At 44.0% G+C, this 19,124-nt stretch overlaps 1 protein-coding gene across 1 annotated transcript in view; it reads left to right on the top strand.

Annotated features, from left to right (window-relative positions):
* Positions 1–16,881, top strand: part of SKOR2 (SKI family transcriptional corepressor 2) — a 23,491-nt gene extending 6,610 nt beyond the window's left edge. The window contains exons 4-7 of the mRNA XM_058044318.1: positions 4,136–4,201; positions 4,595–4,693; positions 8,594–8,661; positions 16,819–16,881. Coding sequence (XP_057900301.1) covers positions 4,136–4,201; positions 4,595–4,693; positions 8,594–8,661; positions 16,819–16,881 — 296 coding nt within the window. The remainder of the gene's footprint in view (positions 1–4,135; positions 4,202–4,594; positions 4,694–8,593; positions 8,662–16,818) is intronic.
* The last annotated feature ends 2,243 nt before the right edge of the window (positions 16,882–19,124 follow it).

Raw genomic sequence — 19,124 nt, 5'->3', positions numbered from 1 at the left:
CGTGTTTTAAACTTTAAATGGATGTTACAAATGAGAATTTATCTGGGCATAAAAAAGAACTAGTTTGTTTTAAATTCAAATCACTTTTGGGGGCAAATTGCCATTTGAAACTCCAGATTTTTTAAGACATTTATCAGCCCTGGTGCACAAAAACACTTAAAAAAATGCTTTTTGAGTTTCCTAAAGTAGGCATATTTTGCCAAATCCTGAATACCCTATTGATTATTCCCCCCTGAAAGTGGCATGAATATGCAGGATGCATGAATATTTTCACTAAGTTTAGAATTTCTTCAGGACATATGCAAGAGCTCTGCATATCTCTTAGAGTGAATCTTTAATTTCAGATGCAGAGGGAGCCTCTGGAGTGCTGAAAGTCTGCTGGTTCACATCTGCCTACATTTTAAAAAATGGATATAAATGTATATATCTAAATATATTTATATCCAGAAGACAGCAGCAACTTTTTGCTGTGGTCTTTGTGTCTGCAGACGGCGCTTCTCTCCAGCTGAAGATATTACTGGGTGTTTAATCTGGGGTGCTGTGGGCTTCACAGTATCAGGGGTGAGATGCAGAGCTTTTGGCAGATGTGGTGGGCTCTGCAAAGCACAGTGGTTGTCCAGGAATAGCAGGGATGAAGTGGACACAGAGAAAGAGGAGATGGTTTTACATAACATGGTCTGAAACCGCAGGTGTGGTCAGAGTTGTGGAGAGCACAAGCTGGGGACCAGTTGCAGGGCATAGATCTGGGAGAAATGAATTATATTCCCAGACCATCCATGCTCTGTGCTGGACAAATCATCACTTTGAGGTAGCTGAGTTGTCTGGGACTGCGTGGAATTTTTTTAGCTGCTTTTCAGAAAGCATCCTGAGTGCTTCCCAGGGAAGGATTGCAGGAGGTGGCAGAGCATGAAGGGGTAACCTGGCTATGTCTGGCTTGTTTGGTTTTTGGTTTGTTTTTTTTTTTTTTTTTTACAGTGAGGGCAAAGTGCATTTCTTTTGAGAAGGATAGGTTCAGAAATGTTAAAAATCCAGATGTTAAAAATTCAAGTCTTAAGCTGCTCCAGTGGACATAGAGCTGATAAAATGGCGGCACCGCAGGAGCTGAGGTGGTTCCAGCGTCCAACCCTGAGGCCTCTGTTTTTCACAGCGCCAATTTTTGAGCAATTTTGAGGTGTCCTTCATGGGTGGGTGTTCACACTCCAAGTAAAGAAAGACATTTATACCTTTATTCCAGAAAAACAATGTCTGTGCCCCTGATCTCGTGGGGAAGAGCAGAGGCACCCAAAGCTTTCGCCGAGGCCTTTTAAGTGGCCTGCAAATATTTCATCCGCTTTCCCCTTATCCAAGAGGCACAGTTTGATTTTCCTGAACAAACTGAAATAGCCTTTCCTAAAGGAAATCTCCGTGTCCATACAGACAGGGTGGCACAGCTTTCAGTCCTGCTGCTCTAAATGGTGTAAGTTTGTGTGCAGACAGGCCCAGGAGAGTTATGGTGGAGCTATTAGGAGGGGAAGTGATTTTTTCTTAGACTGATTAAAATTCTTTGGGCTTTCTGTTTGTTTGTTTTTAAACACCTATTTAGCTTTTAATTAACATTTAAGAGAAGGGAAGCTGGTTAAATATTCAATACCTCCTCCCTTTCAATTAAGGTAGAACAGTACACAACGCGTGATGAGGCCTCTGGGAAGTATGGAAAAACGGAGAAGAGCAGGCTCCTGATTATAATTTTCAGGGGGACAGGAAAGGTGAAACCCATCTGATTATTACTGCTGTTAACAATAATAATGTTGAGATTTATTTTTTTTTAACATCAGAAAGCAGTTTAGAAATGCAATTATTCTTTAAAACCGTATGTCCTGTCTTTGGCCTTTAAATACCTCAGTTTTTCCACTCCCATTCTTTACTTATTTCAGGTGCAAGCATGGAGGATTTTCTAATAGGCCTTTTTCAGTAGCTTAGTAGGGAGGCTGCAGATGCTGGGGAAGTTATTCTTCATGCTACATGCCCTTATCTTCATTTTGATGCAGTTCTTTCTGTCCCAGCGAGTCAGCAGCTTCAAACCCTGCAGCCCTGGGAGCTCAACCAAGCAAGGGATTATTGTCACCATACTCCAGTCTCTTCCCTTTTCCCTTCCTTCTCCTTGAAAAATCCAGTAACGTTCTGTCTGTGAGCTGGTTATCCCACAAAATTGCACATAAAGAACACAGAAAAGGGTACCTCAATGGAAAAAATGGGTTTGGAATATGCTAGTATTTGTAATTCAGCAAATTCATCTTTCCTGTACTTAAATTTCTCCCTTTTGATTTAATGTACCCTAATTTATCTGACAAAATATTTTGTTTTGATGGCCATCCAGTTTAAAAAAGGATCATGCTTGCTAAAAGAATCCCTCAACAAACCCATTTTACATTGTGGAAACCCCTGAAACCACTGCCCAAAAGGTGATATATTTTTAAGCCTGCTATATCTTCTACTGTGGTGAGACAACTCACCTGTGGAAAATACTTTGTTTTCACCAAATATCCCACAAAAATGATTTTTTTTTGTTTAAATCACCACGTTACATAAATGAATTTTTAAAATGGAATTGCTGGCACCAGATACCAGTTGTGTAAATGTTTTTTCCTGAATGAGTGATTGCTTTTTGGCTTTTTTTTTAAGGATTGAAGAGAATGGAGATGCTAAAATGCAGAGCTATTGGATAGGTTTCATATGCTATAACTTCAAGGTTTACTGGATATAGGATTGCATCGATTTTTAAAAACAGAAAAAAATGTTTTGCAAAAAGATTTCTGACTGCATCTATTGCAAGACATTCCAATTCAGCTTTAAAATTAGCCTATTGTGATGACACAATAATTTTTAAAGTAACTGTTGTATGTTGTCCAATGACCTATTCAGTGCTATGGATTTTTATTTTAAAAAAAGCAAAACGAAACGAAACATCAAAACCCAAGGTATTTTCTTCATGAACCTCTCTTCTAACTACATAAGCATATGATTATATTTATATATATGTCTCTTATGATTACTTATCAGTCAAGTTAATGATGTGTATTTACTGGCTGGACTAAAACAAGAATTAATCCAATTAGTTCAATAATTGGTTATTTACCAAATATTTTCTTAATTATTGAGAGTCCATTTCTACTTCAGCTGTAAATAACAGAAATTCTCCCATCAATTTCAGCTTAAGTAGTATTTTATTATTTTTAGAAAAGTTTTTCATAGCTTTTATAGAAGCTAGTCATAGAAATCACAGGATAAAATTTGCAGTTGCAGAGGATAGTGAAAGTAACACCTTTTGTCAGAAGGTTCAGCTCCAAGTCAAACTGTCATTCAGGTGAACTTCACAACTTGTGATTTTTTAATTTTTTTTAAATTTAATTCAATTTGTAGCAAAAAAAAAAAAAAAAGGCTGAAGGAAGTAGCATGCATGTGTCTGGAAATAGCAAAATTCTGTTACATGGAAAATTCTGTGCTGTAATATGATTAAAAGTTGATGTGAGCAACCTAAGACAATTGAGTCCCTCAATTGGCTGACCTGGGAGCTGTATCCTTTATATGCAAATACCACTAATGTCAATTTTATCTCAGCTGGATGTAAATTATATCCAGTTGCAGCACACCCATGCCATGGAGCCCTGGAAGGTGATAAAGCTGGAGAGCTGATGAAGGCAGAAAGGCATTTTTCCTGTGGATTTTGGAACAGGGTCCTGCCCAGATGGAGAGCACGGGCTTCCCGTTGAGAGGAGAAGAGATGAGACTGTAGAGAAAGTTCTTCCCTTTTCTCTGCCTGCTCCCCGATGTTCTCTGATAAGAGTATCTTCAAGAGAGGGGTTAGGGGGAAAGGAGGAATCAGCTCAGCAAGAAGAATATCAAGGAGACATCAGCTATTGCCTGCAAGAGGCCATGCTGTAGGCAGATACTTCACTGAACTAGGGAAAATATGAATTCACAAATATTTGTGCTATGCACCCAGAAGTTTGTAGATAAACTTCGATCTTACCCTTTCTTTATATTTTTGCCCCTTTTTTTCCTCTCCAGATTCTCTGAAGAGGATGCATAGTAAGGACGGCACTGACGAAAAGCACAATCAGTAAATCAATAACTTTTTTTCTTTCTCTTTTTTAAGGAGAACACACACAAGAAACCAATTCACCTCATTCTCTGAAGAAGGATGTGGAAAATATGGGGAAAGGTAAAATAAATAAGGGCCTCTTACATTATAAAACTGCTCTTTGTTTTAATAGAATATGAGGATAATAGGGGGCACTTTTGTTCTGCGCCATATTTTAAGCTTGTCAAGTAACATATGAATAATATATGGACCTTTGGGTGGATATAATTGAGATTAATGCATATATATCAATCAATACATGACACTGTAATATAATACTTTAAAATAATATATTACATTGATTTATATTCATGGCTTTCTGCACAAAATCTATGGTAGGTCTATGCAACACTTTTTTTCTTTTTTTTTTAATAAGCGCTAAAATATTTTGTCTTAGAGTAATGAATTGCTCTGCAACTGTTCTTTCAAGAATTATTTATACAGATTATCAAAACCACTTTTTCTCTTTGTTAGAGGAACTCCAGAAGGTTCTGTTTGAGCAGATCGACCTGCGGAGGAGGCTGGAACAGGAATTCCAGGTGTTGAAAGGAAACGCGTCGTTCCCAGTCTTCAGTAAGACACAAAATCTGTGGTTTTGGTGTTGTGCGTGTTTGTGGTTGGTTGCTGCCGGGCTGATAAAATGAGACAGGCTCTCAGTTGTGCTGCCATGATCTCGGGCTTGGTTCTGCTGAGTCCAGGTTGGGCAGGGCTTGGAGCAAGCTGGCCTGGTGGGAGGTGTCCCCGGGGCTGGAATGAAGTGATTTTTAAGGTCCCTTTCAACCCCTGCTGTGGCTTTGCAGCTGCCCAAGCAGGTCTTTTGTAGGGAAAACACAAAGCTGGATGTTTGTTTTGGTGTGCATCCTACTAGTTTTGATAGCATTGATTACAGTGAGTGCACAGAAACACATCTGGGTCCTCATGGGGTACGGTGAAGTTGGTGTCTCAGCCAACATCCCACAGGGGCTTCTGAAGACAAGATACTTAATCCTTGTTTTCAGGAGGTTCCTAATACTTATTTTCAGGAGGTTCCAGCAGATGCTGGAGAATTGATCTGGCGTTTTTAAGGAGCAGAAATTCCTGCTTGGATTTTTCCCGTTGGGAAAGGCCATTTGAGATGGCCCTTCTACCACGGCCACTCAGCAGGGTGCTGCTGCTCAGGGTGATGGAATGTGCAGGGCACATCTCAAATAAAACAAAGTGGGCACTGAGCAGGGTTTTTCTGAAGCTGGCAGAAGGCTGGGCTGATTGTGCAGAGATGTGGAAAAAGACCCCTTGGCTGGGATCTCCCAAACGACACTGGAGCAGCGGCAACGGCGGAAAGATTCTTCCAGGAGAATTCCCACCTAGATCAGGATGATCCCACAGAAAAAGAGGGAACACAGACAGCATTTTCCTATTGTTCAAAGAAAATATGCTTGTCCCCTTTCTGTAGCATCAGATAGGTATGTTTAGGAGAGCAAGGAAGTGTGAGGAATCTGGGAATGACTCCATCTTTAGCCCGAATATTGAAATATGTAGACAGCTCCATAAATAAAGAAGAGTTACTTGACATGATACAGATATTAATGAAAGGAGCATAACCTCATCCTTCAGAATAAATCCAGTCATTACTTGGGTTTGGGAGTGAGGTAATTTTCACATAATTCGTGGGGATCAAAACGCTGCTGTGTGGTATTGGCGAAATGGCATCTTGGACTTTTGCCATTCAAGTCTCTTATTTATCCTTTTGTTCTTCTACAGTAAAATTAATGCTCTGTCTTTGCCATGTAAATAAACAATGCAATTAAACCACATGAAATACAATTCAAATAAAATAAAAGAACAAGTACGGCCGACCAAGGAAGTGGTGACTGCTGTATGCTGGCTTGAAAAATATGTGGTTTCAATGTACCACAAAGTAGTGGTCAATTTTCTTCAGGATTAAAATAGAAAACAGATAATGTGCTATAAACCAAACCTACAAGTGACCGTAAAGCCTATTTACAGATTTAGATTTACCAAAAAAACCCACCCCTCCTCCACGTGTAATAAAACAAGAAAAAAAGAAAAAAATTTACTTTTGTAAAGCAAATCTGTGTAAATCCGTGTTGAGGGTGTTTTGTCCTCTGTTGCATTGTGTGTTCTAGCATAAGAGAAGGGGCTGTTCTAGGCTCTTGCTGTTGGGCTGTTGCTTTAGGTTGGATATTAGAATGGTATTGGTGTCTTGGGCAGGGAGAAGCCAGGCAGAGGAGTGTTTGGAGATCCAACTAAAGGAAAGTTGAGGTAAAATTTAAATTGTATTGAAAACTCATCCCTGTTTCAGCTGGGAGGCAACATGAGAGATGTGGAAGCAATGCTATTCTCTCTGGAAAATGTCAGGTTGCCTGCAGTGAGCTCTAGAGTCACCTCTTTGGGGTCTTCCACCTGGAACTGAGCACATTTAGGGTGCTCTACCTTCACAGCATCAAGCCACTGCTCACAACAGGGCTGTGCAGTAAATGGTGTTTGGTTTCAGAGTTCTCCTCTCGTTTAAATCACTGCTAAATGAGAACTGAGCTTATTTGCAAGCTCCCTAAGCAGTGCTATGCCACAGTTTTCTCTGTGGCCTCTTGAACCTGCTTGAAACACCGATTGTGATAATTTATAAAACAGCAAGACCTTGTATTTTTCACGTTGCTGTTGGGCTTGAAAGCTGCAGGTGAAATTTTCTTTTGCCTTTAAGGTCTCTCAATGCAGAGATCGCTCAAATTAAAAGAAAAAAAAAAAATCAGATCACATGTAGAAAGTCAAAGTATTTGCTGTCCTGATAAAGATGCAGGCATCTCTGCATGGTGACAGTGAGCTCTTCTGGAGCCCTGCTCTGGTTTGTGCCCTCCGTGTCAGCTGCTCCGCGTTCTGTCCGTCTGCATTTTAAACAATGCGGCAATAAAACGGTGGAGACGCAGCCTGGGTACTTAAAGTATTTAATTTTGTGTTAAGAAAGCTATTTAAATATTCATATCTTTTCTCCTGGGTACTGCTTATGGCTTTGTCTGCCAGCGTTTGGACTCGGATAAATGCCGCCGGAAAAAAAACGCTGTCCCTACCATTAACACCCCATTTCCCTGTGAGCTTGGGCATTTGTTGTGCAGGGCTGAGCAAGATCCCTGAGCTGTTTGTTTGGAGAGGTGATGAGCCCATGAAGAGGCAGCTGGGAGGAAAGCATTGAGGGGAAAAAGGAAAATTTCTCCTTAAAGCCAACTCAGAGTGGAGCTGGAGGACCTCAGTTGCAATTATCATTGCGACTTAAGCGACCAGGACAGGAGGCAGTTACATTTTCATACTTTTTTTGGGAGGCTAGGGAAAGAAGAATTTATTTTTGTTGGCTTATTTTTCTGATCAAGCCGGAGTAGAGGGAATAGGCTTAACAGTTCTGTGGGAATTTATTGGAAATCTGAAGAACTTCATTGAGATAATGCCACCATGTCCTTTTCAATTTTGTTGTGCTGCACTCCTGAGGGCTTCTGTTTGCTAAAATTTCCTGCTCTTTCCCTGTTTCATTGCTCTTTCCCTGCCTCCTTTTCTTTTAAACAACAGCTTCATTATTTAGAGGGGACAAAGTTCTTTTTTGAGAGGGGGACAGAGCTCTGCCCCCTTGTTATTTCTTCCAGGACAGGCTCCTTGCTTGAATCAAAATGATAGTGGCTGGGATGGGTTTTCTTTCCTCTTCCATTTAACAGCCCATCCTTGCACCCTGACTTCCATCAGGCAGCTCTTGGAGTCCCCTGTTTTTTGTCAACAGTTTTGTTAATATTCCCCTTTTTCCCACCCACCAACAGGAGTGTTAAGGAGCACAAGAGCATCATTTAGTCTTCTAACAAATGAAGTTTTGTCCGAATTAGTTGTTTAGGAGGAAAATCAGGGAAGGGGAATCTACCGGAGCAGGAAGGCCGGCCTGTGCTGTAACCCAGCTGCCCAGGATCTCTCTTTCAAAGACTTTCTCCCTTCCAGATTCCCCGTCACCCTTTAAGGAGCTTCAGTTTTGTTCAAAGCCGTCAGCACGATGCTACAAACCACAAATCAAACCCCGCATCCTTGAACGCTTTCTCCTCTCACATGCTGGACATCGCTGCTGGTGTCAACAGATTTATGCCAAAGCAAAGAGAAGCAGCTCCTGCTCTTCTCTTCATGGCCTGAAAAAGTTTGACTAATGACTGCAGAGCCTTGCCCGTGCAGGAAAATAGCTGGGGATAAATGCTAGCAACACAAAGTTAGCATCCTACATTTTCTGCTGGGGGAAGTAGTGAAATCTAACTTTTCCACATTTTTTCTGGTGTCAGTGGTGTTTCCTATTAGACACATATTTATTAGGCATGTGTTTTAATTGAGTGAAGGACTTTTGCAGTGCTTTGCGATGCCTCAGTAGTGACTGGGCTTGATTTTTAGCTTAGCTTGGTGTCAATACTGCCGTGTGGTCTCTGTTTCAATTATTGCACTTTTTTCCCTCTCATACAGACAATTTTCAAGATCAGATGAAGCGGGAGCTGGCGTACAGAGAAGAAATGGTGCAGCAGCTACAAATTGTAAGTTTACTTTCTCTGATGAAAATGTCTTAGGCTGCTGCAATGTGTTTTTTAAGCTTAGACCTCAAATTCTTCCTTTGTGAGCCATGTTGATGCATCAGTACCGAGCTCCTATTGCCTTACATTTAGCAAGAGGTAAACACGCAGTTCTCAGCTGGTTTGGAGCCTAATTACCTGGAGATTTACTTTCATACAGTAACCAGATGTGTCTTCATGTTTCAACTAAACAAAATGTGTCGACTCGACAAGGAGAGGTGCTTCTGCAGAGAGGAGGAGTGAATCAGTAAACTTTGAGCAGTTAAACGTTTCTGCCTAGGGATTCTGCTCAATCCCTGCCTCGCACCAGAAAATAAACCTTAGGATGTGTCTTTTTCTCATTTCAGACACTAGAAGAAGTGCTTAACTCAGCAGTAAAGGATCAAGTTGCCAAAACACAGTTCAGTGCAGGCACACGTTACTGTTGGGTCTCTTGCTTGTTATTTTAAAACCAAGAGGGATTTTGCCTGTGTGCTAGTGCAGCTCTGGATCATCACATCCAGCTGTGTTGTTTTGAAAAGTTGACGTCCTTAATCCGGTGCAAGCAAAGGGGCTGGAGCATGGGAAGCTGTTCCACGCTCAAATAAATGAATGCTTAGTGTGGTTTCAAGAGCAGTGCATGGTGAGGCTGTCAGCTAATGCTTGATGTGTTGATGCTTTCTCTGTGATCAGTCTGACATTGCTCAATGGGGTTTTCTTTTTGGGGCAATCTTGGAAATATCCCCATTTCTCTGAGTCAGCCCCGTGCTCCCCCATTGAAATTCTCCTCCTGCTCGTCACGGGGCAGAGAAGGCATTGCCCAGCCTCCTGGTACTGTCATTTTCTAATTGATGGGTTAGGACATCAAAGTAAATTTGAAGGCCAGGATTGTCAGACTGGTGCTGCGATGTTTAGAAGCATTTAGGACTGGCCTTATTTTTAGAGCTGCCGAGCATCCACGCGCCCCGTTCCTGCTGACTGCAGAGATTTCAATGAGACATGGAGGGTGTTTGAAAGAGGCTGTTTGCAGAGGAAATTCAGGTCCAGAATATCTCTGGGTGTTTTTTTGCAGCTGGTCTGCACTCTTTTCCTTTAGTGTGCCCAGTTGTTACTGTGTCCCCCTTTGTGTCCCGATGAGAGGCAGGAAGTTTTACTTGAGACGTGAATTTTATTGTCACGGAAAATTCTAATTAGGATGCCATCCTGAAAAGCACTTCCTCTGCTGCTTTGGGCTTGAGGCAGGTGACCAGCTGAATTTCCTGCTGCAAAGAACTTCTAGTCACAAAGTTTGTGGGCCCACCCCAGTCCTTATCTCTTGTGTCAGCTGAACTTGGAGCTGGCTAACTCTGCCTCACAGGGAGAGAATGGATCACCTTTGCCACTCACCTTGTGGCCCTGTGGTGAAGTTGTTTGTGGAACAGGATATCCCAGACCCCCAAGCAAGCCAGCTGTGGTGGTTTTCCTGATTTCCTTGGTCAGGAAAATAAATATGATCAAGCAATTCACACCCTTTTCACTTACTGACTTGTGCTATGGACAGACTAAGAGTCATTTAATCATTTAACAGAGCTGAATGTACTTACAGAGAATATTTTCAACATTTAATGTGCTGCACCAACAACTCAGGACTTCTTCCCTCACTACAGATGCCTTAATTTAATTATTACTAATGAAAATGTTGTTGAATCGCCAGTAAGTCTTCATGCTTATATTTGTGGGGCAGGTTGTGATCAGGGAGACTGATAAAAAGATGTTTGTATGAAAAACTGAGAGACTCCTGCAAATAACGAGTGTGTTTGCCAAAATGGGTGCAGAAATCTTCAGAGATGTCTTGGCTGATAACTGAAATGGAGTCAGCACTTTTGAGATGATAATCCCAGCAGTGGCTTTAATTCATTCATGGGAATATATCTTGTATGTTTATATCTAGAATTAAGATTAATGAACTGAATGTGGTAATGATAGAACTACTTTGGCCTTCCAGGGTTATTGCATGGATGAACTGGTGCAGAATATACAAAAGCTTTTGATTTTGTGTTTAATTGCTGTTGTTGTTTTGTTTTTAACTGGCACTTTTAGGTGCTTTTTTTTTTTTTTGTACCTGAGATGCTGCACTACTACTTTGACAGGGCTTTAACTTAATTTTCTTGTTAACATAGAAGTACAAAGAGAAAAGCAGAAGCGCTTCATACATACTGAAATCATAGTTTTACTTAGACCTTCATAGGTGTACGCTTTTGTAGTACTAAGCTCAAAATTTATTGATGTAACTAGTCACAGAATGGGACTTAATTGCTTTAAAAAATTATTTTACAAAAAATACAGATGCCTAAAATCAAGGGGTTTTTTTTTATCTCTTCTCACTGCTGAAGATATACAATTTAAATTAATCCTTCCTGAATATTCCTGGAAAGATTTAAGAGCATTGTGGATGTGGCACTTGAGGACACAGATTAGTGTGGGCTGGGCAGTGCAAGTGAAATGGTTGGATTTGAATATCTTGGAGAACTTTTCCAACCAAAACGATTCTGTCATCCCCTGATCCCCTGCAACTGTGGGTACCAGAGAGAGGTTTTTCCAGAACGATCATTTCACTCACCCTGAACTGAGCAATCAGACACTAAAATAAATTAACCCAGCGTGTTCGCTGTTTCGGAAATGTCCGTAACACAAGCCGAAAGCGATAACGGGAAAAAAAATCAACCAATCCTGATTGCATTTGAAAACTTCCCAGCGCCAACACCCGCTGCAGACTGATGTGAAGCTCGTGCCCAGCACGGGCCGTGACGCTTTTTGTCCCGTTTTTTTGGGGAGATTCTTCCCCGATTTGGGAGCGGTCGGTGGCAGCGCGGCCCGCGGGTGCCCTCTGCCGCCCGCCGGCCGCCACTGCAGCGCTAACCCCGCGCCCAGCTTGAGCCGGGCTTAAATTAAAGCGGGGCTGGATCAGCGGCCCCCGCTGCTCCTGCTGCTCTGCCCGAGCCAGAATTCAAAAATAACAATGTTCCATGGCTTCCTGAAAGCCGGGAGTAAGGCTCAGGTCGCTGGGAAAACGCTGGGAAAAAGCTCTGTTCTTTTACATCTTCACTGGTGGGATTTGGGTTCTTTGCAGGCAGCCTGGCTGGGGCAGCAGGCTGGTGTGTGGCCATTAGTTTTGATGGGAATCACAGAATGAGTAAGGCTGCGAGTGGCCGCTGGAGGTCCCCTTGTCCAAGCTCCCTGCTGGAGTGCAGGCCCGCAGAGAGCATTGCTCAGAGCAGCTCTCCAGGCTGGTTTTGATCACCCCCAGTGAGGAATGCTCCGCAGCGTCTCCATGCAGACTGTTCCAGCAAGGAATTTCTTCCTGATGTCCAGGTGGAATTTCCCGTGTTTCAGTTTTCAGAGTTTTCCGAGTGTCTGAAGCAGCTACCAGGAAGTTTTGCAACCTGCATGTGCCAGGATCTTGGCCAAATGCTAGGAAACAACCAGTCATCATATTTAAAATGGATCTTACACTCCCTGAATGCATTTTTCTCTCCCTCATCTGGCAAAGTGCTGCCTCCCAAATTGGCTGAGTACAGGGTGTGCACGAGGGGATCATATATAAAATGTGGATTTTGCCTGTGCATCCTGTTGTGCTGTGGAAGGTTTAAAGTGGATATTAGGAAAAAATTCTTCACTGTCAAGCACTGGGGTCAGCTGTTCAGGGCAGAGGTGGTGTCCCCATCTTTGGAGGGGTTTAAAGGCTGTGTGGATGTGGCACTTGGGGACATGGCTCAGTGGTGAGCTGGGCTTTGGTGGCATGGTTGGACTCAATTATCTTAGAGATCTTTTTGAACCAAATGATTCTGAGATTCTGAGGGTCATCTGGCTTTTGTTAATGAGTTGTAGAGAAAGGGCCAGAGAGGAGGAACTGCTCTGCAGGATGGGGGAAATTCAGACATCACACACGTGGTGCAGCCTTAGAAGAGCTCACCTGCCTTTAGAGTTTTTAGTTTCTGTCCAGTGAGACCAGAACTCATCTGCTGGGGCAGCCCAGCACCATAACCAAGTACCAAGTCACCTCTGCCTGAGACTCTGCATCTGTCTGATATGGTCCTCTGAGCAACTGTGTTAGTGGAACAGACATTAAAACCATGAACTTTCTTCCAGCTGCCTGGTGAGAGAAAAAGATCAGAAGCAGCACTGCCAGCATTATGATTTCCATCCTTTAATGTTTTCATGAACCTCTGTCAAACATGGCCACAGGAAAGTAGAACACCAAGCAGGAAATTTAAGCCTCCTGCAAATTGAAGAGCTCTTCTTAATTCTCCCTCAGAGGTGCCTTACGAGTAGTTTGTGGGTTCTCAGTGGTGACCTGTCCATCAGGGAAAGCTCAGGTGGTGTTCATCACCCATGGTGGGTGGGTCATTGGGTGATGATCAATCCAACTGATTTTACATTGGGGTAAAAGGTGACAGACTTTTGAGGTGTGTTAGAAATGTGAAACACTCAGGCAGGCCTTTGTCTTTCCAGATTAAGTAAAAAATGATGGTTTGGTTTTGTTTGGGATATTTTAATTAGGTTATGCTCCCACGAACTGAATTCTTCCTTACCAGCCTCACTTCAGGCTGATAATAACGTTCAGAGCTCAGAACTGGATCCATCTGGAACTGCTCTGTGTTTTATGAATTTCTGCTCTCAGTGCTCCTTTAAATCAACTCTGTTCTTTAGAGTCAGGCAATAAAATAAATCAGGAACTATCTCTCTGCAAAACTGATTTCCATCTCTGCATCATCTTTCACCCTGATCCTTAGAGATTGACAAGGCATGTTTAAAAGAAGGGAGGAAAAAAAAAATCCACCATGTGGTTAATGTTGGTAAATCTTCAGAGCCATGAGAGCCTGTCCCTCTGGGTTGCACTGTAATTCAGAAGAGCACCATTCCAATTCCTGGTTTACACTGCTTATGGAAAGCTTTTGTGCAACTCATGTATTCATTTTCCAAACAAGAAGCACCCACGTTTCTGCGAGGGGAGATGTGGGTTCTCAAAAGCAGGAAACGGGAAACGGCAGCGCTTCAGTGCCATTTGTGATTTCTGTGCTTGGCCTCAAGTGGTGCAGCTCAGATGATTGACCTTGCAGGGAATGCAAACAGTTGTTCAGCAGAATGGCTCTCGGGTTTCTTGAGTGGCATCTTGTGCTGAAGTGCCTGCTCGCAGGCACACAGATAATGACAGGTGAAAGAACATTTCTGGAACGCTGTGTCCTGTGTCCTCAAAAGGCTCATCCCTGATTGTGTACAGGAAAGTGAGCTCTTTTCACCTGAATTTTATTTCTTGCTGTCAGTTTTTTCGTTGGTTTTCTTTTGGTTTTGCTTTTTTTTTTTCAAAGATGGGCGAGCGAAACTTGTACCCTGACACCACATGTGGGTATGCCTTGGGTGGATAGGAGGGAGCTGTGCCTCTTTCTCCAGTAAATTCAAATGTTAAAGAAAAGGATGCCTTGTAGAAATTTAAGCAGAAAGCTTCCTTTCCTTTAGAATCTGCAGAAATTCACATAAAAAACGGGTGTGGATGTGCAGGGAGCCACAAGCCAGCCTCAGCTGCTGCATGAGTGCAAAATATTTTTTCTAGGCAACAGAAGGCAGGGCGATGTAAAATCATGTACCTCAGCAGAGATGGGATGCAGAGATGAAGCCTCTGAAAGAGGATGGTGAAATTTCTTTAATATCTGAGTGTGTAAACAGGGATCAGACAGGAACTTGAGAAATTACTCCCCAATCCTATGCACTGCCTGTGCCTTGGTTGAGTCGTGGGGCAGGCTCCAGGCTTGCTGAGTGGGCTCCTTCCAGGTGGAATAAATGGAAATGTGCTCCAGGAACGCACAGGGGACTGTGCTCCAGTTCCTAATGGGTACCAGGACTAAAATGGAGTCAGCCTGTAGGAAAAAGGACTCAGTGTCCAGATTGCATTTTTATTGGAGTTTCCCTTCACATCTGCTTTCATTGTGTTTCCCACCAATGTGGACCTGGTAATGAAAACTGGTTTTTTGCTGCTTAAAACCCAACTAAATGCCTTCACTTTTATTATTTCTGCACACCTTTTGAAAAGGGCCACCTTTGTGCCAGGAAGAGCCCTAAATCCTCTTCCACCACAGCATCAGAGTTACTGAATGCTCTGACAACGACAGAAATAGAAGCTGACATTGTAGGTGATTTAACTCATGGAGAAAGCACTCATTTCCCTGTTGAACACCCACCTCTCCCACTGCCATCAATTGCCAGGAGATCAGGTAAAACAACACGCGTTAGAAAGATGCCAAATATAGCGGAGAAGTGGATTAAGAACAGTTAATTTCTGACAGAATGTACCCCGCTGTATTATCTAGGTCAGTACAGCCTGGGAGATGTCCTACATAATTTGTGGCCATGCAAAACCCACGTTGGCCTTCGTGGGTGGGAGAGAGGCAGGAATCAGCTGGCGAGGCACCACAGGTCCCAGCTGGAACGTGCTGATTCTTTCTGGGCACTTTGCTTGTGGCTCCCTTTTGCGTCCAGACCATGGCCAAAGGTGATCAGGGAAGCAGCTTCTCTGCACCCCCTCTCTGCTGCAGCTTGGGAAGGAGTTTTGCAGCCTTTGCAAGCTCCCTGTCCTGAAGGCAGCTGTGCATGGGGACATGGTGGAGGGGACAGCTCTGCTTCTTGGGGAGGGACCTGGCCACAAAATTCCTGATTCCTGTTATCTTCTGTCAGGGGAAGGGATTATGAGAGTAGTCAGACAAAACACCTGGAATCTTGTGTGTTGTGCTCATCAGTGGTTTGTGCACACACATTTCCCCTTTCCAGGGCAGTGCAGGGGGAAGCAGCAGGCCCCTGTGAAAGGTTTCTGCTTTCATTCAGCCACAGACACTGCTCCTTCCTGGTGCTGCTGCTTTCAGCCAGACTGACCTCCTTCCCCAAGACATGAAAGGGTTATGTCTAAGCTTCAAAAGCCCCTCTCTCTCCTCTCATCCCGACCCTTCCCTCCTCTTTTTCCTGGTTGAGGTAGGCAGGGATGGATAGGTGTGTCTGTCTTTGCAGGCACTATGCTTTACCCCAGCCCAGAGGCACAACAGCTGGGCACAATTCGCACAAACATCCCCATAATGGATGGGCATAGTGTATTTAAAATAATTATGGGCATAATGTATTTAAAATCAAAACAGGGATGTACAGGAACATGCGGATACAGATGTAAATTCACTGTGTGTGGGGCAGGTTGCTTGAACTCTCTGCATTTGCCCATCCGTTCCTTCTGCTGTTTGTGCAGGTTAAGGCCTTGATCCTGACTTCAGGTGACAGAATTGACATCTTGCAGTGACATTATTTGTGAGCATATTCTGGAGTGCCTGGCAGCAGAAGCAGGTCAGCTCAGTGTGCAGCAGCACCTACGAGTGCAGGGACACAGGATTTTTTGATCTCCGAGCCTGAATTCCTCCAGCAGTCCCTCCAAAAGTCATCATCAAAGAATTTGTAGCCAGTTGGATTCCCAGCTATGGGGAAATCTCAGAGCAATTTAGTTTTGTTGCATTCTAAAGGCCCAGCACTGAGGAAGAGCAGCCCTGTAATGTATTCCCTCTGGCCAATGAGCACATCATCCCACTTTGTTGCTAAATATAACAGTGTTCCCTAATATGCCCATGTTCTCTGTTTTTCTTTAATTATTTGTTCCACTTCAGTGGCTTCCCTTCAGATTGGTGCAAGTTGGAGATAACTATTATGAACTTCGTAATTAGGGGGATATAAATACACGAAGTCTCATGCTCCCAACCTGCTGTATTGTGGCTGTGCAGGGATCAGTGTGCATCGCCTCATCTGCCACAGACAGCTGACTTTTTATGATCTCACAGGTGGCTTTATCCTTTGTCAGCCTCTGATAAAAACGCAGCATCTGAATGCATCTTTTACACTGATTTTTAAGATTCTATCTGTTGTTTTAATTCTGGCCATTTTTTATTTTATTTCTGCTTCAACCTCCCTGAGGTTTCATAAAGAGTTGAACCTTTGTATTTAAGGTGTTGTTTCCTACAATTCCTCCCCATTTTCAGGAAGGAAAACAAAACCTTTCATTTACAGGGATTTCCAGCTTGGGTGTTTCCTTAGCCAAACCTTGGCTTGAGCAGTGTCTCTGTTTCTGTGTCATTCCAGATTCCCTATGCAGCAAGCTTGATCAGGAAAGAAAAGCTCGGTGCACACCTCAGCAAAAGCTAAAGGTGAGCTTGTGAGAAAGAGACTTCATTCCACTTGACCTGGCTGCCTGTGTTCCCCTGCAGCCATTGCAGGAATTAAGAGGATCATTCTGTTATTTGAGGATCTATTCTGTTATTTGTGCCTGGTTCTGGTCCCAAAGCCCTCTCTGTGCTACAGTCTAAAGCTGATAAATCACACGTGGCACGAATTACAAGGCTTCTCTGGGGTGGGATGCAGTGCTGGGAGCTGACCTATGGGTCCTGCAGTGACAGGACAAAGGCTTCAAACTGGGAGCAGCTTTAAATTAAATCTTAAAGAAGCTTTAAATTCAATATTAGGAAGAATTCCTTCCCTGGAAGGGTGGGCAGGCCCTGGCCCAGGGTGCCCAGAGCAGCTGTGGCTGCCCCTGGATCCCTGGCAGTGCCCCAGGCCAGGCTGGATGGGGCTTGGAGCAGCCTGGGACAGTGGGAGCTGTCCCTGCCATGGCAGGGGCAGGATGAGGGGATGTTTAAGGTTCTTTTCAACCCAAACCATTCCGTGCCTCTAACTGCCTGAGCTTGTGCTTCTCCTGACCCTGAAATGTGTCATCAAGGTCAATGTACCTTCAGTGGAAGGAGGGAAATACCTTGGCATTCAGAGTGAAAAAACAAAATGTTCACACTCCATGTAGGGAGGAGTTTCTCTGCCCTTAATGGAACTGCTTTAGCTCCAGGAAAAAGCAGTGCATCAGCATGTTTTGGTAGTCTCACAGAACCCCCTGACTGTGGTTCTGAAGCTCAGTGTCCTACAGAAGGTAATTATTCCAAGGTGCAGGGCCTTCCCAAACCAAACACTACATTTTTCAGGACTGTGAATTAGAAGGGTTCATTTAGTAGAAACACCTCCATCATCAGTGGCCTGAGAGATTCCAGTTTTGGGTGCTGAAGTTTTAACACTTAAATTATATTCTCTTGGGGTTTTTTCCTGGTAAAACAAGAAGATTAGGGATTGGAGACAGATGCCAAAAGCTGGTAGCTCTGCTGCTGTGTTATGCCACAAAATCTGGCTTGTGGATTCACTTAAAAAGTCTCTGAGGAGAAGTAGGGGGATCAGAAAAAGAAGAGCTACTCATACACAGAGATCTCAGTAATGCACAAAACAGAGGTGTTCAAGAGGGTATCTAAGAAGGGCTTGATAGGAGAGATGATGGAGGTTTGCCTGGGCTGTAGAAGAAGCAGATCCTTAAAAACAAAAGCAGTAGGAGTAAGCACAGAGTAACCAGAAAGCCACGATCTGTGGCCCAGAGCTCTGCCCCTGAGATGAGGAGATTATTCTGAGCACCGAGCTGGTCTCTGCTGGCTTTGTGCACACTTCCCTACTGACTGCCAGCGTTTTCCAGTCAGCAGTCTGAGCGCTGATTTAAAACAAACTCAGCAGCATTTACAACCCGAATAAAAACAGCAGGTCAGGAGCAGCAGGTCCTGCCCCAGTGCCGCATCTGCAGCGCTGGATGCCCAATAAAAATCTGCCTGAGGATGGCAGCACCGGAGGAGAGGAGCAGCTTGCTCCCATCACCGGGCTTCCAGCAGCTCCCAGTCCCTGCCGGGGCGGTGCTGGGAGCGGGCATCCATTCCCTTCGGCGAGGGCGGGAGGGATGGACGCGCTCCTCACGCTGCCTCTGCCCCGCATCCCCGCGCACGTCGGGGATGTCTCCACGCAGCCCCGGTGCTTTTGGAAGATTCGCTGTTGCTTAAGCGCTAAGCTGAGCCAGCCAGGCAGAGAACCACGGCTCTGCTCTTCAGAAGCAGTTTCGTGTCCTTGATGTGCCAAGACGGAAAAGTCTCCTCAAGAGGAGCCGTATTTGCACATCCCCGCCCTCGCGTTTGCACATCCCTGCCCTCGCAGCGCTCCCGGGGGTTTCCAGCTCTCTGTTTGGCAGAGCAGCCCCTCAGTTGCTGCCCTGAGCCCCCTCTGCTCCGCCCCACAGCAGATCTGGCTGCGTTTAATCGCGCTGCAGTCAGTTAAAGTTTGCACTGCATCTTTATTGACAGTATTTCCACGCGGACCCACAGGTACTCACTGGGTTGTGCCACAAAGTCTGGCTTGTGGGTTCACCAAAAAAAATCCCCGAGGAGAAGTAGGGGGATTAGAAAAAGAAGAGCTGCTCCTACACAGAGATCTCAGAAATGCACAAAATAGAGGTATTCGAGAGAGTATCTAAGAAGGGCTTGATAGGAAAGATAATGGAGGTTTGCCTGGGCTGTAGAAGAAGTAGATTCTTAAAA

Source organism: Melospiza georgiana, chromosome Z (genome assembly GCF_028018845.1).
Source record: "Melospiza georgiana isolate bMelGeo1 chromosome Z, bMelGeo1.pri, whole genome shotgun sequence".
NCBI lineage: Eukaryota > Metazoa > Chordata > Aves > Passeriformes > Passerellidae > Melospiza > Melospiza georgiana.
The sequence above is the reverse complement of the archived record's forward strand: the minus strand, read 5'-3'. Positions and strand labels throughout refer to the sequence as shown.